Source organism: Alligator mississippiensis, chromosome 6, assembly GCF_030867095.1.
Source record: "Alligator mississippiensis isolate rAllMis1 chromosome 6, rAllMis1, whole genome shotgun sequence".
In the NCBI taxonomy this organism is placed as follows: Eukaryota; Metazoa; Chordata; order Crocodylia; family Alligatoridae; genus Alligator; species Alligator mississippiensis.
The window spans coordinates 31,385,442-31,408,880 of NC_081829.1; the positions used below are offsets into that span (position 1 = coordinate 31,385,442).

Here is a 23,439-nt window from a genome sequence, read left to right on the forward strand (position 1 = left end):
CCTGTTAGTTTTACACCTGCCACCTACTCCTGTCAGCAGGTGCCCCAGGTGTAGTGCTCTGGGACTTGGGGACCAGCAATTCCCTGTTCCCTTAGTCCAGACCCTTCAGGATTTCAGAGACCCCTCAGCCCCCTCCTTCCCAAGCTGAAGAGCCCTTTTAGTCTCTTCTGGTCCGTCTGGCAATTGCTGTTCATTTTGGCTGCCCTTGTCTTGTGCCTTTTCTAATTCCACGACACCCTCCTGGTGACCAGACCTGCCCACGTATTAAAGCAGTGGATGTCTTTTGAAGTGAAATCTTAATGTGCCCAGACTCTGGACCACCAAGAAGAATTTTTTCTATTTTATTGTTTACTGTTCTGTGTTCCAAGCCAAATGAGCCAAAACAAATCCCAAATCCAAGAGTCAGTCCAGACCCATAAGTGGCCCTACTACCGGCAAACATCCTCCATCCCCACCCCCACCCGGGGCTTCAGATGTTTCCAAAACGTTTGATGGGTGTCCTACTTCCAGGCCCAAGCCAAGAACTAGAGATTTGAGGAGCAGCCCCTTCATGCCCGGCCTGAGCACAGCTCCCCCTGCTCTCCAGCCTCAGCTTGTGCCCCCTGCACTGGTTTGGCCTTTTCCTGCTGGAGAGGATTAATGTTGCCTAAAGGGAAATGAGAAGCCTCACGACAAGTAGGACAGGACTGTTGTAGAGACAAACACCAAGGGTACCCCCTCTGCCCTCTCACACCAAAGGCACCTCCACCTCCACCTCCTTCTCTGCTCCCAACCCCACTATTTTCAGTCAGGCACTACCACCGCCGCCTCACTGCGCCGCTTTCACTCAGGCAGTGTAGTAGATGCCCCGGGCGAGGCCCGGCCTCGCAAAGCCCCATGCGCCGGCTTATGATTGGCTGCGCCGCAGCCCTTCCTTCTTTCTCAGCTGCCAGGAGTGGAGGCCGCCGCGATGGTGAGTGCTCGCGAGGCCGCGGCTCCATCCGTCCCGGGCCGGCGCCATCCCGCCCCCACCCGCGGCCCCGCTCGCGCATTGGGTCCGCGCCCGGCCCGCAGGGACCGCCTGCCTCGGCATTGGGGAGCCCGGCCCGGTCCCCGCCGCCCGACGAGCTGCGCCCGGGCCTGGCCCAGCTCGTGCCGCCGTTTCCCGGGCGCCTCCCCTGAGTCAGGCCGGGAGCCCGCGCTGTGCGGCGCGTCCTGCGGCTCCGGCCGCCCCGCTCGGGCAGAGCGTGGGGGACGGGTTTGGGAATCATCGCGTTCAAGCCTGACTGCGAAGGCAGCGCTTGGGTTACATCCCCAGCGACTTCTGTGGTGTAGAAGCAAATGAGAGTCTCTGAGCTGCCTCTAACAAACCTTGCTTGGGCCTTGGTTTCCCAGGATAGGGGTCAAGTTTGTTTCCAGTGCTCCAGCTATGCAAAAAAGTCAGGGCTCTCTTTCTTACCCACCCCAGTTAGAAGGAAAGGGGGAGCATTGCGTTGTCTGGCTGTGACTGCGGAGCCAACTTGTAGTTTCTGCAGCTTGGCTCCTGAGTTTATTTAAAATGGCATACGAAATCTTGGGCATGTTAAGCCTGCTTTATATGACTTGTAGGCTAATGTGCATTCATTAACGTGTGTGTTTTGCACTTCCATAGAATGACACAGTGACCATCAGAACCAGAAAGTTCATGACGAACAGACTGCTTCAGCGTAAGCAGATGGTAAGGATATATTGAAGTGTAGCTGCTGCCTTGCTTCATCTGTTTTTTAAATGCTGATTTACTTATTTTATGATTGTCATCATTGTTCATACAGTGGAGTTGCATCATACGCGCATTTAACTTGTACAAATTCAACTATATGCTGGGTGGGAGGGGGGGCAGAGCTTGAGTTTGCATGCGGTGCTGCCGCTTACCTGGAGGCCCACTATGGTGGTGATGGCCACTGCCTCCAAAACCTCCCGCTGTCGCCATAGAGCTGTGCCTGGAGCTGTGTGGCTGGCTGCTGGGTGGCAGCGGCAGCATGGTGGTGGACAGGCGGCACGCAGCCATTCCCACCCCCCCCCCCCCCCCCCCCCCGCACTGTGCTGCTGCTGCCAGCCGCACAGCTGTAAGCACGGCTCTGCGGTGGCGGTGGGAGGGTTTGGAGGCAGGGGCAGTCACTGCTGGCACGGTAATTTTGACTATACGCAACTTTTGCCTTACGTGCTGACTTTAGTACCTAATCCCTGCGTAAGAGGCGACTCCACTGTACGACTTTTTCTCAGTTGAAAAGTTGTCACCTTTTAGGATGGCTGAAGGCAGGAAAGCTAGGGATAAGATCCATCAATCTGCTTGGCTAACATATAGAGTAGCTTTCTTCTTACTTGCTGCAGCATTAATTTTGAAAGTTTTAATCTTGATTCTTAGCAATTCATTGTTATTAAAAAGAGTATCTTAAAGACCAGTCGGTCCTAATCTCAGGTGTATACACACTTCCCGTGAGCAGACACCTACTAATCCTTTGTACTTTGAGGTGGGCGGATGCCACAAGTGATGTGGGAAGAAAACATGGAGGGGTGTTTGTGTGAGGGCTCGGGGAAGGAAAGAACACTCATTGGTTCTTACTGGAGTAGATGATGCTTGAGTTTGAATCTCTAAGAGGGCTCAAAAAGATGAATGGCACTTTGCTACCTACTTAAAGTATTTGTCCACTGAGCCATTTCTTTAGGAATACTGAAACTTGATCTAGGTGCTTGCATGGTAGCCAGGAAGGTTATTTATTGCTCCTGAAAGTTAAACTTTTGACCATAAGATCAATTAACTTCTCAGGAACAGATTTCAACATGGTATTAAAATACCTTTGTTAATGGATGTATCCAAAGTTGAAATGAACTGGGTTCTGCCTCTTCAGTTAAAGTTGGTGGTATCTTATTTTTAACAGAAGGTTTCCATTAGATGCTTTTAAAGTTATAGCTGTTTTAGTGACATAAGACTGGAGGTAAAAGGTACAATTGGATTTCTTGAATATAGTTTTAACAAACTACTACTCCTCTCATGAACAGGACACTGACAGTGCCCTCATCCTCTGCTTTTTCTGTGGCAAGTTAAAGGCTGTGTTTTTAATATTTTGGGTACTGTACCTCATGGTTATGTCTGAGGGCTGTTCCTGGAGTTTTTAGGAATATATTAAATGCTGAGATGTAACAATTGTTCAGGGTGGCTTAGATAAGTGGGAGCCACCCTTTTTGGCAGGCATGGCCACAGATGAATCCTGCATTTACTTCAAGTAACACTCCAGTCCCCATCCGCTGCCCACTCTTGAATATATGACAGGAAACAGAAAGGAGAATACGACTTGCTTCTCCCCTCCATGATCTGCCATATGCCACACATTTCCCCTACCACATGCTGGCAACCCCTGTTTTTAAATAGAAATGACCCTACCTTGAGTGGGTATTTGGACTAGATGACCTCTTGAGGTCCCTTCCAGCCATTCTCTTCTATGATTGAAATCAGATAGAACAACATTTCTATTCAAGAGCTTTTCTTTTGAGCTTTTTCAGAAAGGCTTCTTTCTCATCTTTGTTAAAACTGTTGGCTTCCAGCTATGGTACATTAAATACAATGTTTCTTCTCTAAAATATGACAAAATCATACTGGTTAAGGTAAGTTTGTGCTGTTTTCAGTATCTGAATACTATTTAATACAATTTTTCCTTAGGTTATTGATGTTCTTCATCCTGGGAAGGCTACTGTCCCCAAAACAGAAATCAGGGAGAAGCTGGCAAAAATGTATAAGACGACCCCAGATGTAATATTTGTCTTTGGCTTCAGAACACATTTTGGTGGTGGCAAGACAACAGGCTTTGGCATGATCTATGATTCCCTGGACTATGCAAAGAAGAATGAACCAAAACACAGACTGGCCAGGGTAGGTTTCCTGTTTCTTTGTATTCTAAAAAAAAAAAAAAAAAAATAGTGCTGTGACACTTGCTCTTGACATTAAGCAGCTTGTGTGCGCAATTATAATCCAAGATTTAAGTTATGTGGGTCTTTTTAACATTCTGTCAACAGTTAAAATGCAGGTACAGGGTATACAAAGGTCTTAATGTCCTGTCACTGAGCAGTGCATTTTAGTAATAACTGATCATTTTGGTGTAGTAGTATTATTATTATTATTATTATTATTATTATTATTGCCGTAAGAATATGCATTTGATTTAAGTAGTTTGGCTCAAAGCCAGAATTTTTTTCCTTTAGTCCCTCAAGTTTTCATTTCAGGTAGCAATTTTTTGATAGGGAACTTAAAGTTTAAATTTTGTAAGTTCTAAGTAATATTGTTATATAAATATTATAGGTCCAGAAATTTATAAATAGCACTAAAAGTACTTAATATCAAGTATGCTTGAATAATTTTTATTAATTCTTTTACTAGCATGGCTTGTATGAAAAGAAGAAGACTTCCAGGAAACAGCGAAAGGAGCGTAAAAACAGAATGAAGAAAGTCAGGGGCACAGCCAAAGCGAATGTTGGTGCTGGCAAGAAGGTAGGATGAAAGTTTTTCAGGGACCAGAGACTAGATAGTGGCTTTAAAATTTGTTGTTTGAAGTCTCTTTGTCTAAGTAATCTTTTCTTTTATCTTTTACCTTTTTTCTACTGGATAATAGAAGGTAATACATATGGTGCTCTATAGTTTTTTAGCTCTGCAGTAGTGTAGTTTGTTCACCTTTGACTGCTCCTTATATAGTATGAAGTGACATTTTAACTGACGGCATGCTCAGTTTTGCTTCAGTTTCTCATTCTATGGATTTTGAAAATTTTAAATTGTTTTGTTTTGCTGCAGTCTAGAGCAACTGAGGTGCCATTTTGCATCACTGAAAGTCTTGGTTAATTAGAGCATGACCTTGGTTCTCCTTGCAACTTCAAACTTGTTCTTTATACCTTCTGAATGGTCAAAAATTGTAGATTTTGGAATTTGTAATTCCAGACTTGGAGTTAGGGTGCCACGGTGTAGTGCACTTTAAAAGTGAATGCTGAAGGAAGGCAAGATGTTTCCTTGCTGTTGAGTGAAACAAGTGATAGTACAGTTCAACAAGAGTAGGGTTAACTCCTCAGATGGAAAGCAAGTCAGATGTCAAACCTGGAAAGGGGGCTGGGACAATCTCGGGAACAAAGAAAAGCTCTGTTCTTCCTTAGATTATATATCTTAAAAAATCAAATGCCACGGTTAAGGGATTTTTTTTTTAGAGGTCCAAAAGAGGTAAACAATTCTTCAGCACTGCATAGTACTGTGGGTTACGTGTAAGTGTTCCAATTTAACAGCTTTGTAGTTGCTTATATCTTAAATGATCTAATACCTCTTGAATCCTGGTAACCTTTACTTTCACCTTTTTCTTTCCTACTTTCTTGGAATTCTTCATCAGAAATGAAGTGTCTAGCAGGTACTGAGAATGAGCATGGATGTGGTGACTATGAGCTATGCATCACTTAAACGCTGGAGATGCTTTTAATAGAAACACTGCTGCTTTGCATGCCTCTGTTCTTGCTCTGAACTCACTCTTTGCCACTTTATTGTACTGTATTCTGCTACATGTACAAAACTGTTCCATGAAACCTGAGGGAGGCTATGATTTAAATTTTGCTCTGAAGTAAGATCTGGGTTCTCTTTATCATAAAAATACAAGTCTTATGTGGATCCATGTGCTAAATTGTTATGTAGAAATAAAATAACCAGTGTGAAAGAGGTCAGGACTTCTTAAAATTGCACTTTTTTTTGGAACCATGAGTTCAGAAGTAGGGGCCCAAAATGTGGTTGCATGTGTAACTTGCGTTTTGCTATGAGCATATTGTATCTTCAGGAAAACTCAAACGGTGGTTTCATGCATATGACATGGACCTGGAATAACAGGATACTGACACAAAATAATCCTTAACTCTTTATCCTGTAGAATCCTAAAATACAGTTTATTGTTGTGTAAGCCTTGTCAGCAGTTAAGCAGAAGCCACCTTTTTTTGTTCCACTGCCAACAGCTTCATCATATAGTTTATTTTCCATGAGTGGAGGCAGTTAACCAGAAACAATACTACGTATTTGATGCTTCCATCAAAACTCTTTTTTGCATCTTCTCTTACTTGTCATTATAAATGTTTGGATATTTTTAATATTACTGCGTAATTTATCTTTTTAAAAAACGAGGCAGGTATTTTACTTGCACTTTGAGAGATCTCAATTTAAATGGGATGGAAACACAGTACAAGGGAGGGATTTTTGACAGCTGACCAGATATACTATCCTAGCCTTAACTATGAGCAATATAATTTTGAAAGGGAAGCAAGTATTCTCTTGACTCTTATCCATCTGATGTTGATTAGAGTTTTTAAAAACAACTGTTGGCAGTGCTTAAAAACTTCTCTGGTTTCCTGGAACAGTGAAAATCTACATGGATTGCTGGTATTAAAATAAATGCACAGAACTTTTTGGTGTTATTTATGGTATGTAATGACCTGATCCCAGTCTCTGCTGTCATTATGTACCCACTATGGGAGGAGAGACTTCTGTCTAAAGTACATGATGCATGCTGATGCTTTACTTGATGCTTTCAGTTGGGTTACTGCTACTTACTTATCAAGCCTGAACTAAGCTGAGCTTCTGTTTGAAATGGGTGCCTGGGAGTATTATTAGTTGCTTACACCTGGGAGGTTATGATTCAAAGAATAACTTTGAAGAAACTTTGTTGCATAAGTAGGGGTGTGTGTGTGTGATTTTTTTTTTTTTTTTTTTTTTGGAGGGGGGGGTTGATAGATTGGAGTAGGAAGAAGCAAATCGGATTGCTTGCCTACAAAAAAAACTGAATCTAGGGTATACTGTCAATGAAGAAAAACTACCTTGGATTTAAGTTTTGGTTACCATTAATACCTGACACTCAATTAAGTTCCTTTGCTTTGTACGTGCATTTTTTTCTTTAATGCTAAAAGAATTGAGGTTCATTAATCCTGAAATGTGTTCTATTGGAGATTTAAATAATTTCAGGTGCCTTAATTTTACCTTCCCTAAATGCCTAGTTCTGTGGTCTGAACCATTTCGTTTTACCATCAGTTGCTTGAAATGTAAACAAGAGGTTGACTTCTATTTTTAGTCACTGTAATGCCTTGTATTCACTAGGAATGTGTATATTAGACTTTCATGTTTCCTATAACTGCGCTGGTGTAGACTCCAACAGGTGTGTATACAAGCAGTGCTTATTCTTTTAACTGGTGCACGCTGAATCCTTGCTCTTGCTGTAGTGAATCTAGAGAAGGTTAATATTCATGTTATTCTCCAAGGTGGCACTCCATGGTGCTTTCTGCCTCTCAGACCTTTCTGACCAAATTGGTCTGATGGAGTGGATTGTTGCTTATGAACGCCTAAGATGTGCTGATAGTTGGTCAGTGATGGATATATAGCTAGTTTGTTTAGGACAACCTTCTCTTTGAGTCTTTGCTTCCCACGTAATCTGAGGGTGTGTTAGAAAGTAAGCTTGAAAATTAATTCATTTCATATGCAAAGATCATTTTACTTACTGGACTACTTACCCATTGTTTATGGCTATATAGAGAAGCTATGTTGCATAGTGCCTCCATTAGTGTTCCTTACTGCTGTTTATTGTCACTCTACACAAAACGGCTTTATTTTAAAGTCGTTGTTACTTTTGTACAAATGTTACAGCTGCTTTGCAGGCTTACTTTCCTTGTGAAAGTTTGTCAACTGTTCAGGGTTATACAGATAAAGTGTTCTAGCTTTTTTACAAAGGGCAAAGGTTTTTCTAATCAGCTGTGCAAGGCCACTTCCATGGTTCATTTGACTGGAGAAGTGGTGACCTTTTGAAGCAGAAGTTGCAACAAACAGCTGATCTGCTTGTTTGTGTTTATTTCAGCAATGCACTGAACTAAGTGGGTAGCTACAGTTTCTGAAGAACCAGAGTTATACTGTACTAAACTGACTGTTCATGGATGTTTTCTATTAAGCCAAAGTGGTAATAGCATCTATTCATGGAACAGTGTTCCATTTTGCTTTAGGTATATACCTGTCTCTGCCAAAATACATTTTAAATCCAGCTACACCCAAAGCTTGAGTCTGAGCGCAAATTTTGTTTTTGAAAAATGCCTGGATTTTATTTTTATAACTACATGTGCAAATAGGCCTCTGGCAACACCCAACTGTGTATGTCAGGGGCTCTCAAACTGTGAGTTGCAGCCCCTGGGGGGGTCATAAGCAGCTTAAAAGGGGGCTGCAGACTTCCCAGGGGGTACCGCAGTGGTGCGGGGCAGCAGTGGCACAGAGTGGTGGATGGTGGCGGCTGCTGTGTGAGAGCTCACCATCCAGCACTTGGGGTTGTGGTAGCACAAAGTTTGAGAAACCTGGTGTGTGTGTGTGTGTGTGTGGTAATTCACTTCTAGAAATTCATAGATAACAAAGGATCAAAAGCCTTGTTAATTGCTGCAGATTTCTTAAGAAGCTTGTAGTTGGCTTTAAGCTTCCAGGCAAACGGTCTTCTTCCTTTTTTAAGAGCACTATTTAAATGAGTATGAAGCCCAGCAGTGCCCTTTATAGTGGATGAGTTCTCAAAATTCTAACTGATTTCATTATTTATTTAGCAAATGCAAATCCATGCAGATTTTATAGGGTATCATGACTGAAAAATTTTGCTCAAGTCTATCATTTAAAGGATTACTAACTTTTTTTTTTTTTTTTTTTCCCATTTCCTCCTCTGTTTCAGTGAGCTGATAAATAGATCTTGCAGGTAACTTTGTTTGTTTGTTTGTTACATTTGGCTATGCTGAATGTCTGGTGTTCTGAGTGCATGTTTGTCATGAACTTTCTAATGCTTTATACTCTGGCTAATTATGCTGTCTCCTGTGTTCTACATCGGCACAAGTTACAGCTTAAACTTTACATCATGATGTTAATAAACTGCACCTCCGTGTTTTACATGGAGGATAGGTCCTCTGTTGCTTACCCAGTATAAAGTGAATGACTATATCCTGTTTCTTGAATAACTTTCGGGACTGACTTGTTTTGTTTTCTCTTTCTACAGAGAGACTAAATTATTCTGGGAAGACCTGGGTGGAGATGGTGCTCATCTGGCTCTAACCTGTCTAATAAACTACGTAGAAAATGAAGCGTTCTTTCTTGTTTTTCATACAGTTCAACATCTGCTATGCGATATCATAAGCAAACAGAGATGCAGAATTGCTGCAGTGTTTGTACTGCATTAAAATGTTTTTATAACTAAATGGTTGGGTTTGAGCCTTTCTTTTGGTGTTTATTTTCATACTCTTAAGTTCTTGATTTTTCTTACTATGTAAAATCGAATGCAAGGGCCACTGAACTGCTTTACATTTTTATATTTGTGACAGTTGCTCATTTGAAGCTTACTAGAAAACTTCCTATACAGTATTCAGGCATTCTGTGTGCAGTAAAATACTGTAAGTTGACTTACCCCATAGAAATCAAATAAGGCTTAGAACTGTTAAACTTGAGCACTCTGACAACTGGCCACTTCACTTACCACTACTGATTTGGCTTTGATAGTGAACCGTGTCTTGTTGTAACTATGTAGATTTCTAAATGTAACCTCTTCCACATATTGCCCAAGGAGAGTAAGTTGAAACTCAGGTAAATGTGATGACAAAAAATGATGTAGGGAAGACCATGGTCTGTAGTGACTAGCAGAATAATCCACTACTCAGCTACATTTTGACTATCCTTAATGCTTAGGGTACAATATGCACATCAAAAAATGGAGTTTGAGGAAGATACTTAGAGTAAAGTTTAAACTTCTTGAGGTGCCAAAAAATAGGATTCTTCTGTCTTTTTGAAAGATAATACCTTAGAAACATCAAAATGAAGACTAAGTCCTGGGGCTTGAGGAAATCTCAGTGAGGAGGGGCCAAGTTCTTGCTTGTACCATATTTACCCAATCCAAGATGACTTTTTTTAATTTAAGATGACACCTTTTCTCTGAAATATATAGAATAGTAAGTACTGTGGGGGGATTTTAAATTGTCCTGCTACTGATGTGACAAAAAGTGGGTTGGGTGGGGGGGATGCTAAACCCCAGGTGCCAGACTCCCTCATTCCCTTGCACCGTTTTTCCACTGCCCCCTTCCCCCCTTGAAGTCTGCTCTTACCTGTACTTGGCCAGGGAGAACTGGGGGCATGGTAGAGGGGTGAGTGTGGAAGATTAAGGGTTGGGGGGGGGAAAAGGGAACAGGGTGTGAAGTCATGTGTTTTTGTTTTATTTCCGCACACCCCACCAAGCTACAAGCCAAATAGTCCCTGCCCCGCCAAATGAGCCATTCTGGCCCAGGGCAGGCAGTGACTTGGCTCCAGCTTCAACCCTAAATTTGGGACTGAAGCCAGATCTGAGCTGCTGCCTATTCCAGACTAGTATGTGATGTGTGGGGTTGCTTTTTTTTTTTTTTTTTGGGGGGGGGGGGGGGGGGTTGGGAGTTGTTTAATCCTGTTTTGTGGTGGTGGGAGGAGGGGTGTGGATTATTCAAGTAAATATGGTAATATCAAATAGGGTGTGGTACTCAAAGTTCTTAAATCTCCACTAGTTTTAACCAGCTACTGAATTTTAGTTGATTGTTTCCCACCTCATGAGGGTTTGGTTTTGCTTTTTTAAGTGAAGCCTACAGAACTATAACAGATAAATACAATACTTTAAAACACTGAAGGATAGGTATAAGCCCATCATCACTTGTGAATGCTAAGATAGTGGTCTTCAAGTGTGTGTTGTTTTGTTTTTTAATTGTGTTTTTATATGGCAGTTAAGCTTTTCTATGAATTCAGTATTTTGGATGCAACAGCACTGCAGAGAGATTCATGGGTTATTTTTCCCATACCTTCATAGTAGATTTATTTCCAACTCAAATTTTAAATTCCACCCCACCCCATCCAAATTAATCTTATACTAGGCAAGCAGATCAGGGCTGAGGAATCCCCGATGAAAGAGCACATGCCAAATGCAGAGACTTCCTTAGTCTGACAAAGAGTTTTTAAACCTGAAAGCTTGCTACAGTTTTCCCCCTCCCCCCCAACTATTTAAGTTGGTCTAATAAAAGATACCAGATTCGCCCAAAGAACCTTGCTTGAAAAGACTCACTGATTTTATTTTGACCTTGAATTGGGCCTTAAATGTGATTCCTAAGATGCCAGACTCCTTTAAGTCTCCCAATATATACTGGTTGGTACTACTAACCAGAAAGCAGCTTTGTTATTAAATGTTGTAAATAATCACTAGGGGGTAGTGTGCACACAGCACACATTCAGGCATCTGTATTGCTATTGAAGCCTTCCTCTTAAAAGAGAGACCTGAAAGTTTTTTTCTTTTTCTTTGGATGGTTAAAGGTAATAACAAAAGCAAACAAAAATAACTTCATCTGTTTATAAATTTCAGGAGAAAAAAACAAAAGTATTAAATGACTTGAACATTTGGGTTTTTTAAACAGTATTATATATTTGATTTTTATCTGCAATGAAATATACACATGCTTTTCCTGTTTTGGAATCTTATTTTAACAGTTAGTGAAAAAAGGTTTTTGATAAACATGCTTTTATAGTTTAAGAACCTTCTTGTCCTGGCATAACTGTCACCCAACCCCTCTTGCTGCAGCCTTATCCAAAGAGCAAAATATGAAGAGAGAAAGGTATCTATAGTTCAATAGAGAATTAATTTCCAGAGTGTTACTGGGCCCCTCTTACTACACTGGCAGATTTTGAATTTTATGTATATTTAGAGATGAGTTTATCAAATAAAGATGAAATACAAAAAAGGTCAACATTTTACCAAACCAGAGTACTGTGAATATACACACACACATACTCCTCCCTCCCTGCCACACCCTCCATAACTTCTTCAGCTTCAGCAATCTTCCTCCATCATATCTTGAGTGGTTCTGTGATATTCCACTATGATTTATTCTGTGTTTGTAAATTAACAGGCAACTGAGCATCTGGAAGGAAAAATAAATTTTAACTTCATTTGTGAACTACATTCTTCTTGCTTGCTATTTTGATGCTCATGCTAGAAATTACTGGCCTTAATTTTGTGATGCTAGGTGAATTGAGTGGTTTGAAATTTGAGATTAGTTGAATGCTCTATATATTGTTTCCTGAATCTATTGTCAACATTTTGGAGCGTTCTTTGAAAGTGTGTATTCCCTGCCCATGGCCTGGAAAGTGGTTGGTTAACCTGCATTCTGCAAAGAGCTCTCTTCCTTTTCTCAGCAAAATGTTTTTTGGTACCTTTTACATGCTAAACTTGAGTTACAGAACAATGCATTTCTTGCTGTAGTGTGTGTGTGTGTGTGTGTGTAACACCTTGTCCTGTGGGAGGTAAAACAATTGGGTAGAAAGCTTAAATCAGAAAAATCTTTTTACTGAAGATGCTTACATGTCTCCTGCTGATCTTGGTGTATTCTATCACTTTTAGTAGTAGTGACTTGCTACTAGATTCTTATTTGACCTGGCCTCGATATTATCTGCTTAATTTCTTAAAGCTATGAGATTTCTTTTTAACAGACCATCTTCAACCAGCATTTATTTTCTCTCTCTCTCTCTCTCTTCTCTCTCCCCCCCCCCCCCATGCCCTCTCTGCAGCCCAAATTGGAACCAGTGAGGGATTTGTGGGATAGTGTAAATTAAAAGTCTCTATCAGCTGGTCAATAGCCCCTGCTAAAGCTACATGGTAAGCTCTTCATTAACCCTTTGCTGCCACTTTAAAGCCAAACCCTGGCTTCTGTCAAAAATAGGATTTATCAGATTCATAATGACATGATTTTGAGGATATTAGAAAAGTATAAATGCTTTTTTCAAAAAGCATGTTTATCTTTTTAAGAGTTGGGGGAGGGATACAACTTTACTAATATAATAAAATGAAACTAAGGAAAGTTCCTAGAAATAGCTTTCTAGGGGCTATGAGGAAGCCTCAGGGTTGAATCTGACTAAATTGGATAAACAAATCAAGCACCATTAACGTAAGAGGGATGAGATACAGGTATTGGTGGTCTCTGCCTTGGGGAGCTGGTAGTCAACAAGTAGAGCAGAACTGGAAATGCAGAAACAAGTTTCCTTTTTATACTTACTTCCTTGGCATGCAGGAGGGGGTTAAAATATTTATGGGTCTTGTGGGGAAAAATCAGTCTCGAGGGGTGCCATTAATGCACAGCAATAAATTCTGGTGCATATTGTGCCAGAGTCTTGCTGCTGGGTGCCATGTTTACATGTGCCGACGACTGCAGCATGCCAAGTTGGCTCTAGCCCTGGCTGGCAGCAGGTCTGGGGCAGGGTCATCCTGCCACCCTGGTGCTGTTCCTACCCAGCTCAACATGCTGCATGCAGAGGGGCTGGCTGGGGCATTTGGGTTCTCCAATGCAGGGCTAGCTGACAGGGAGCCCCCACATGTGTTGCTGCAGAGTTTAAAAAAACAAAAAACTGCTGCAGGACAGTACTTGTGTTAACAATTATTAAGCTTCAGTGGAGTTAACTAGTTTACCCTGTTTTAATAGCCCTGCGCATATAGATACCGAGATGCTTACTGCAGAGCTAGTTAGGCAACTTTGTGGTAAAAGTCTCATGTAAACATGCCCAAGGTAGCTGAATGAAGGCAGGGTAGGATTCTGGTCAGTCGGGACTGCAGTCTGCCTAGGAAGCAGTATGGAAAACAGTATCAAGGCAGAAATGAGGGAAGAAAATGGAGGCCAAATTTAGTGGTGCCCTCAAGTGAAAATGCAATAGGAAGTTTGCCATGGGGAGCAACCCTGAGTGGGAGATGAGGGACAAAATAGTCCCTTTACAAATTTGTAATCCATAAGCAAAACTAACAGGGACACACTCCAGTCTACATCATTTGCTTCTGCTGTTTGCTCTGGATTTCTCCAAATAGACATACAGTATTCATCTGAAGAGCGCTAATAGATTTTTAAAATGGGGTAGAATACAGAACTTCATGCTATAAGAGCTGTTGATGTGTACAGTTCATATTAGAGAGAGAATGAAAATTTGGGTTTTGAACTTGAAACCCATTCCAGATTGGGTTTCAGTAGCTAATGAGCTCAAGCTGCATGAATGCCATGAAGTTGCATTTTTCTTTAAAAGGAAAAAGAGCCTGAAATTCACATTTCCCTGTGGATTTTTATCTTCATTTGGAATTCAATAAGTTCCCTTTTAATTTTAGCCTTCACTCTCCGTAAGGGATGTGGCTAATGAAACAGCTACACGAGTGGCTAAAAGGCATCCTGAGCCCTGGAAGATAATTGTATTTTTCCAAGAGTTGGCCATCGGCAACAAGTACTATAATAAGAAGAAAACACAGTCTTCCTTCTCAGTTATTGCTATTCATACATACAGAGATCATAAGTAGGGTCAAGTAGTGAGTAAGGCAGAAGTACATTTTTCACATCTGTGACTTGTCTTAACATGGTAGATATTGTACATTCTGGGGGGAAATGCAATGCTTGACTAGGGGCAGATGAGCAACATTTATACTTGTGATCATTGGGTTATGATTCAGCTTGTTATCTAATGAGGCTTCCTAGATTTTAAACTGACCTGAGTTGAGAGAGATGTGCTTCACTGCCCTTCAAGATTATCTGATTTAATTGTATTGGACCTCTTACCTTGCTATCATTTTCTGTCAATTTTTTGTTATCCTGTTTGAGTTGGGCCGAAGCACCATTTTGTTGATCTGATAATGGGCTATAATGGCCAATAATGTAACTCTTTTTAATAGGTGACCATAAAACTGTGGCTTCTGCATAGTGTTACCTGCAGGTAAAACATGGATGTGCATGTGTTCTTACTCTACCATTTGCTGATTGGTTTAACTGTCAATGTAATAAGGCTCAGATCAAGCATTATAATACATGGCAGGGAAGGGGGAGGGGAGGGAATGACTGTGTGTGTGTGTGTGTGTGTGTGTGTGTGTGTGTGTGTGTGTGTGTTCATTTGACCACACTTTCTAGGAAGTTGCCATCACTGTTTTCTCTGTAGCTTGTGGGGCACGTCTATATAGCAGAAGAAGAGAGAACAGTATTCTTAAAGACTAGAAACATGATGTCCTAATGTTATTATCTTGGGCAGGTACAGTTGCTCAAACTACTAATTGCCTATTTCACTTGATTAGATCTTGGCTTGGCTGTCTGTCTGGCTGAATATTAGATAAAGAGGCTGATCTGTGCCCAGCTTCAAAATCTTTAAAAAAAAAAACCAAAAAAACCCCCACTATTTTTCAAAAAACAGGAACATGGCACTAGAAGCGAATTCCTAGGTCAGGGTGAACAATTATTTTGGCTGGAGGGCCACTTAATGAGTTTTGATGAGCTGTTGAGGGCTGCAATGGTAGCCCCACCCCTTGGCATGTACTCCACCCCTGGTCACCATCTTGGGACCAGAAATCCCATCCCTTAACCCCTGCCCTTTCACAAAGTCCTTCCCCTTGCTCCCAGAAGTACTCTGGGTGGGGGAGGGGAGGAGAATTGCCATCTTGGAACTGCCCTGGGCCCCGCATCCTGCTTGGGTCGTCTCTGGGTATAGGGTATGCTGCAGGGTATGGGTGTGTGTGGGGCTTGTATGATGTGAGGTAGGGTGTGGTAGCAAGAAGGCAGAGCTAGGCTGGCCTACCCTCTATCGGATAGAGCTCACTTGCAGCTCCTGGCACTCACACCACTGGGGGAAGCTCCACGTGATGGTGTGTGTAGAGGGTGTGCGTGTGTTGGGGGGTGGAGGATGGGAGTGCAGCACATTGGCTGGGCAGGGTACAATTAATTGGTGGGCGGGCACCCATGGGCCATGTGAAATCATCTGGTGGGCTGCATCTGGCCCTTGAGCCGTATTTTCCCCACCGCTGTCCTAAATCAAGTCTAGTTTCCTACTTTTGCAGGCAACCGATTCATATAATCCCTCTCATAAACTGATCTACTTCAAAACTAGAAATTTATAACACTTTTTTCATTTCCTCTTCTTTTCCTTTCACTTCATTTCATGGCATGGACGGTTAGCATAAGCACCAATCATTCACAACAGCATCTGACCCTATACTTGGGCAACCAGGATTTAACTGGCTATGCCATTATTGGGCAATTCTAAACCATTATTGGGCAGTTCTCAACCATTTTCGAATTGAACCGAGTAACTGTCTCAAACCTATACAAATAGGACCTTTGCAATGACAGCAGATGCCCTTGTGGACAAGTTCAATATCACACATTGTTGACAATATCCCTCATTCATTTACTATGCTACCTCGTGGCCTTTAAGCTCTTCACACTGGTGATAACATCACCTTAAGATGGCTGAAACAAATACGTTGAAACTGCATACGCTAAATAAATTTCCTCTCATAAAGAAGAAGGTTTTGTCCAGTATAAAATATTCCATGCTTGTATTTGTTTTCCACAGCTCTGAGGCACTACGCTAGTACATGAGAAGCAAGAAAATAAACACTGTAAAAAGGGAAACTTATAGTGGAATTAGATTGTTCAACCTGATTGTTGTCGAAGCCATAATAATGTGCTCACTGCTGTATGGAACCAGTTAAAACAGTGTCCATTTGGAAAAACTTTAAAATATATGCTGATGATCTCTATTGTGGTTGTATGATTGCATCTAAGCACCTTGTTACAGGTAAGAATTTTTTTAATATCCATTTCACAGCACACAGAAAGGCTAAGAGGAGAGCATTTTAAAACTATAAAATAGATTGCAATTCAATGAACATCAGGTTTCTAAGTCATTTTGAAAATCCTAGGCTCACTGACTTGCCCAAGGTCATGTAAGACATGTGTGGTAGTCTTAACTGCAAACCAGCTTCAGTTGACCCTTTTCTTCTCTAACCCTTAGATTTCTACACATTTCCTTGAGGAACATTCAAACAAGTATATTTCTGTGGAGTTACAGTAGTCCTTTTTTGACTTTAGATCCTTATTAAAGTTCTGCTAGTCCCAATGCTCGTATCAAGTGCCAGGGTTGAGGTTGTTAAATATATATGTGGCCTTTTAGAATGATCGCCTCTACAAATACAGCACTGTACTGTATTGGTAAATAACTCTCCCCTGTATTGTGTCAGTTCAATTGGTGCTCAGTGATACTTTGAATAGTGCTGCCAGTTCAGTTCATTGCAGCTACCTCTAAGAAGAGTAACTGTTGTGCTGGTACAAGTAGTTTAGGGGGTGACTCACTTCTTTGTGTCATTAAGGATTTGTTTAGAGGTGATGAAGTGCACAATTACCTGTGACAGCCCTTTTGACCATGACCTCTTGCAGAGAAAGTTTGATAGGTAAGTAGGTAGATAATATTTATTTATTTATGTATTAACTAGCTTTATTTGGACAGACTGCATTTTTATTTAGCTTTTGATGACCACCTCACAGCAACTGTAGACTTTGCACCTGCAGAGCGCAACTGGTATTTCAGTTACTGCTTTGCAATGGGGTTCCTGTCCCAGGTTTGCAAGTTGTTAGCACTGCAGTAACAGCCCCAAGCTGGCACCCAAATTTCTTTAGCTGTTCCTATTACAACCACAACCCATACGTTACTGTACTTGTCACTGAGGTTGCACTCAGTATAGTGGCACTGTTTGTTAATGCCTTGAGTAATAAAGAACCTGGATCTGTTGCAACTTGCCAGGACATGCCTTACTGCAACACTTGCAGAACCCACCACTCCTGTATATAGGGTATGGATTTGGTTCCCTGTTGACTTCTACCTCTTGTCCTCTATAAGATGCTGCTTTCTTTCATTCCATTGATATCCTTTACTGTTGGTCTTGTATTTATTAGGTTTCTGTTTTGTAACCTTTTTCATCTCCTATCTTAGATCTGTTCTAGTGAATGAATGATTTTTCTATAAGTTGTAAGTGAATAATAAAGGTGCAGCCTATTTGAACTGCTTTAGTTAGTAGCTCAATTCTGTTCATAGTGGGCAATCAGTGCTACTATCATTGACATCTCTATTGGCAAGAGTCCATGGTTTGAGAGGTAGGAGATCTCAGTACTTTTTCTCTTGAATATGGCCCCCAGAATTGGTTTAAACAAGCTGACAGGGATGCTTGTGCTTCTATTTGTCTGTTCTGTGGATGAATCCCAGCAATGTCAAGCTACTATATTTCATCAATCTATATTTACTCTATCTGTAAAGATACAAAATAAATTCTTCTGGGTTTCTTAATTAAAGGAATCAGTTCAATGGCAATTTTTCACTTATGTCCTCATCATCATTTGTGAATGGAAATTTAGGGAGGCTACAGCAGGCACCCTCCTGCTTGGTACCAACCACAGAGCCCAGTTTCTCTGACATCTATTCTTCAGCTAATACATGGTGATAATCACAGTTACATGATCACTATAGGGATATATCTGAGCCTAAAATCTCAATTTTAGCATTGCTTTCCTATTTTCACTTTAGCTCATTTCTGTGGATAAATACCTATAACCTCTTTCCTTATTTGTTTTGCCTCCTAACCAGCTGCCTTGGGGACCAAATAGTAGATTCTGTAAAGTACTCTCCACAGAGTTTGCAAAGCATCCAACAATGTCTTCTCCAGCCAATTCCACCTGAAAATCTACAGGAGCAAGCACCGCCTGCTTGTTGGTGGAGATGCTCAAATGAAAGCAGATCAGATTCTCAAAGAGTTGATGCAAGGCACTCAGTTAACCAGCAGAGGACTGTAGAACCACATGCCATAGTTATTCATGCAAATATGCCCAATCACAAAGAAATGAGAGGGTGGAGGGGAACACACACGGCAGACCACAGTGTAGTGAATAAATTCTGTAAACTATGATAAAACACTGAGAAGCAAGATCCACCCTCTTTGTTTTTCTCCTTATTAGAGAGTTTAATTTGCCCCAATTCACCCTCCCCAATGAGGATTTATGGGAATTTTGTTTACATCTTGAAGAGGGTTGTCAAGAGCACTTCACACGTGAAGTATTCTAAACCCTTTGGGGGAATCACCACACTGCACTGATATAGAAATGGTGGCGCGGTCCCCTAAGGAAAGCATACTTCATTTGTAATGAACATTATGTCTGCAGAAACTAATGGCAGAGCCTCCTATTCAGTTTATGTAAAATAAAATAGGCCATATGTTGCTGCTTTTAGAGTTTGGGTATTTAAATTAAATGTTGTTTAATGAATATTCAAGCCCATTTGCTCAAAAGTTGTGCTCAATGTGGCTGTTTTTTCCTTTTCCCCTTCCCACCCCCACTCTTTACCTAGTGTATCAAGTCATTACATCAGGGTGCTAAAAACTAGGCATCTGTCTCTAACTAGAATTTGGATATTAAAACTCTAGAGCAGATGAGAGGATAAATAAAGACATACAGTAAAGGGATCATATTATTTTTGTTTTGTAATTAAGACTGAGAAGGGTTTGACATGCATGACACTCTCTTAAGAAACAGGAACATTCACTATTGTTTCAACAGCTGGGGTTTTGGATATGTTGTAGTGGCATGCTCATTCCACTCCATATTACCTACAGGTATATCACTCCTTTTGTTATCAACACCAAGAACCAAATACTGGCTTGTGTGGTTACTTTTGACTTGGATAGGACCTCAATGTTGCATACTGCTGAATACATACAGTCTTATCAGCATTACCTTACCTAGGCCTTTTAGATTTGAAAGCTCTTCAGCATATGCTTAAATTCTGGTCTATTCTTCTTAATTTAAGCATGTATTTATTTTTTTTTTTCCCAAATGGGAGGGGTAGGAAGGGAGGGGAGCCCAAGTCCTGAAATGAACCCTCTTTCCTTTTGTTTAAATAGCATGAAAATATTCTCATTACAAGACAGCTGTATTGTAAATGCAAATCACCAATGATTGCCTTTCACATGTTTTCATGAGGGTTCTTGAGATGCTTGTTTTTACTGCACAAGTGCTATGCTATTGTAGAAATAAGGTGAAGCCCTCTTTAAGTGAATAACTGATACATGAATAAAATGTTTTAAAACATTCCCCAGCCTTATGCCTTTTCATTAAAATCTAAGTGAGAGCCATAACTATTATAAAAGAGTAAAACAAACAAATGAATCAATCCAAAAGGAATTCTGAAAAAACTGTTGTTGTTCATGAAAGCCATTCAGCCCTCAGTGGTTCAATCCTCTGCTTAGCCAGTTTGTAATGCAGCTGGTAGTGATGAGGAGCAAGAATCCTTCTACCACAGAGGTATGATCTGAATATAGTTAGCATCTGACCAAGTGTTATGGTCAAGTCTGTAGGGCATAGACATTCACCATTTGTCAGCTGACTGCACCATTCCTCTTGCTTGATAAGAAAGCTTGAAAATTGCATCCCCATAGAGAAAAGAAATATGTACATTTAATAAGACATGTTAACAGAACCATCCTCCATATATAATGTAAATTTCCTGAATGAATTAAGCTTGAACTCCTCCTACACTGCTAGAGGCTGAAAGTCAAGCTGCATGTCATTGGAATATTAATTTCCTTTCATTTTATTTATTTGTATTACAATAGTGCCTAGCAGCCCCCACAAAGATTAAGGCCCTGTAAGTTTTAATGTTTTTATTTTTCTGTTTTTGAGCAAGAGAAAGTCAGGATTATTATTATTATTATTATTATTATTATTATTATGTTTTTAAGAGTGTAGCAGGGTTTTGCGGGGAGGGGGTGATATCTTTTATTGGACTGTCTACGGAGCTGGGAGAAATCTTAGACAACATTTTCAGGCACATAGTACCCTTCCTTACATCTGAGAAGGGTACTTAGGTTGGTTATCATTATGGGCAATCTTTCATGGTTGAGGACGATCACTCCCACGGGTCAAGTAAAAGGCTGTAGATGAGTCCATTGATAGCTAACTTAGGTTGGTATGGTATTGTTAAAGATAGATTTGATAGATTTATTGCAGGGGTTCTCAATCCCCTGGCTCACAAGCCTTAACCAGCCCCCAGATCCAGGTTATGCAGCCCATGGGGCTCCCCGTGGGTCCAAAAACTACTGGTGGCAGGATTAATTGTTGCTTCCCTGCTGCCAGATTTCCAGACTGTGGGGAACCTTATGGGCTAGATAGCGTGGCCTGGCCAATGGGGCGGCCATGGCTCAGTTTCAGCATATGGGGCCAGGCACAGGGCTGTGTGGGGCCCGATCCAGCCCACAGACTTGCTTTATGCCACTCATTTGGTCCACAGGACCAAAAGGTTGAGTACCACTGATGTGTTACATTTTAAAGCCTAATTCTCTACTTCTTTTTCTATTCTCTGCATGCATTCTGTGTCCTACCTGCTTACCACAGTGAAAAGCTCTTTCTATTCTTAAATGCTATTATTACTACATAACCCAGAGTTGAAAATTAACTGTCCCTTAATGTCCATCACTGTCGGAACTTTTTAGTAATCTGCTACCACTTAGCTGTGAGACCCCAATGAGTATCACAGGTGCACAGATGTGACCAAGAGAAAGGAAGGGGTCACTTTTTAACATCAAGCTGTCTGTGCAGTATCTATGCTAGATTCACAACTGAGGCACTAGGTGTTAACTTAATTACAAAACAAATACAAAATTGTTAGTTGTAATGCACTTTCCTTAAATTGCCCCATTTATGAGGGCACTCAGACTACCTCAAAGTTTAGCTCAGGTTCTTGGTTTTTGACTTGCTGATGCAGTGATAGATAGTGTAAATAGTGATGCTGGTTTTGTGATATTGATGCTTGTTTATTAAGAACTAGACATAGACTGTAAGTAGTTATTTGATGCTGACATCTTCTGGCTACTAATCCTTGGGAAGTAAGTCCTATAAGTGGGAAATTCCCCTTAAAGTTTTAGGGATTTTTCCCAAGCCCATTTCTGGATAAAAAGCTTATGCAGACTTTCTCAAGTTGGCTTTGGAAGGCAGCAGGTGCTGCATGGATTAAGTTGAAAGGAGGTGGGTCAAATGTGTAGCTTTTTGCAAATATTGTTGAGAAGTACAAAGGAGACCAAAGGCCATAGGGGTTTTGGCCCCACTGTATCACTCTGGGAAGAATACAGTCCCTTACTGTAGCAGTCAGCAAGGTTTTCCAGTGGCCGGTTGGATCAACCAGACTTAGGTCCAAAGTGGGCAAGTGCATCCAACTTTGTTGCTGCTGCTGCTGCCATTTCTACCAGCTTCCTGGAGCAGGTAAAGCTCCCCTTGGCTGTGTGGTACAGGCAGCTGTTGAGGGCTTTCCTATGCCATGCAGCAAGCAGGTGGTAAAGAGAATTGGCAGCAGGAGCACTCAATTGGAAGTCCTGTGGGCCAGTTGTTGCCAATCCTACCTTATCTGGTGGCTTGGCTTGTGGGAAGTATCTAATGATCTATTGAACCAGTTGTTGCACTGGTGATACTGTGATGTAATCTGTACCTGATACCCTTTTTCAAAGGCATAAGAGAAAAAAAAGGATAAAAAGGGTGGAGTGCTAAAGAAAGGGCAGGTGGAGCTAACATAAAAGCAGTGAACTGATTGATTAAGATTAAAAAATAGAAAAAAATCTGTTTGACTTTTCCCATAAGACAAGTCTTTAGATGAAAGTGTTCCATGGAAAACTTTTTGAGGGCGTAGAAGTGGTTCTTCTTTTTTTAAGAAAGGCTTTCTATCTTCTAAAAGGTTTTACTGAAACATTTTGACCAGCTCTACTCATGAGTCATCCCACACCAATGCCTATCAAACTTCTGCATTACACCACTCAGGCTGCTGTCACGTAGAACTTGGGTGAATAACTAAAGACCTGCTACTGTTGCTTTCACCTTCTTTTTCCCGTTTGATTTTTGCCTTTTTCATTCTATGCCTAATAGAGATGTTATTTTCTTTTGTGGTAGTAGTCCATAGCAATTGCCTGGTGAAGTAAGATTTTACAGATGTCACACATTCATTTTAAAATAAGAAAATGGGTGGCCTGCAGTATAATGAAAACAAAATGCTCATAAGACATTGTAGTATGGACAAGGCAAGTAAGTACCACTACAGAACCTAAGAACACACGTAGGTAAACTACTAATAGCTGCAAAATTTATTATATCCATTCAGCTGCCATAAATGGTTTGAATCATAGGCTTATGTATTTCCAAGAGTCTCTTTTCCAAGTATTTGTGGATCAAGAGCATGATCCAAAACCTTTTGAAGTCCCTTGGAGTCCTTCCAGTGACTTCCATGCTTTGGGTCAGCCTCAGTTTCTTGAAGTCCTTGGGTAGGATTTGTACTGAGTTAGGACTTCAGAATTTGGGTCTCATTTCTATTCAGTTTTTCTCTGTCTTCAGTTTCACTGCAACAATTGGCATTGGATATTAATTATAAAGAGCAAGCTAATCTCCAGACATGAGGAAAAGACTTTTAAAAGGGCTGTTTTTTATTTTGTTCTTGTGCTTTAAAACACAGAAGTTCTTTCTTCCTCACCTTTCTCTTTGCCAGATATAACAAACAAACACAAACTGTCCCTAAGGAGAAAACAAACACTTGCT

At 41.0% G+C, this 23,439-nt stretch overlaps 1 protein-coding gene and 1 long non-coding RNA gene across 5 annotated transcripts; both read left to right on the plus strand.

The window, feature by feature from the left end:
• The first annotated feature begins 858 nt into the window (after window positions 1-858).
• RPS24 (ribosomal protein S24) lies at window positions 859-9,228 on the plus strand. 4 transcript variants are annotated; one of them, XM_014601470.3, is made up of 7 exons: window positions 859-952; window positions 1,631-1,696; window positions 3,677-3,886; window positions 4,391-4,501; window positions 5,379-5,396; window positions 8,712-8,735; window positions 9,030-9,228. In XM_014601470.3, exons 1-5 carry the CDS (start codon window positions 950-952, stop codon window positions 5,382-5,384), a joined length of 396 nt encoding a protein of 131 aa, XP_014456956.1. In that variant the 5' UTR covers window positions 859-949; the 3' UTR covers window positions 5,385-5,396; window positions 8,712-8,735; window positions 9,030-9,228. The 4 variants fall into 4 exon arrangements, with proteins under 4 accessions (XP_014456956.1, XP_006269702.2, XP_019352750.1 ...); XM_006269640.4 differs by lacking the exon at window positions 5,379-5,396; XM_019497205.2 differs by lacking the exon at window positions 9,030-9,228 and having other exon boundaries at window positions 7,118-8,735.
• Window positions 9,229-10,428: 1,200 nt separating this feature from the next.
• LOC132251145 (uncharacterized) lies at window positions 10,429-19,924 on the plus strand. Its single transcript, XR_009462999.1, has 3 exons — window positions 10,429-12,686; window positions 16,397-17,273; window positions 18,461-19,924. It is a non-coding gene; the product is annotated as an uncharacterized LOC132251145 (long non-coding RNA).
• Window positions 19,925-23,439: the final 3,515 nt, after the last annotated feature.

Coding starts and splice junctions, on each gene's coding strand:
- RPS24 (XM_019497204.2), top strand. Junction 1,697..3,676: donor TGCTTCAGCGTAAGCAGATG/GTAAGGATATAT, acceptor ATTTTTCCTTAG/GTTATTGATGTTCTTCATCC. Junction 3,887..4,390: donor CAAAACACAGACTGGCCAGG/GTAGGTTTCCTG, acceptor TTCTTTTACTAG/CATGGCTTGTATGAAAAGAA.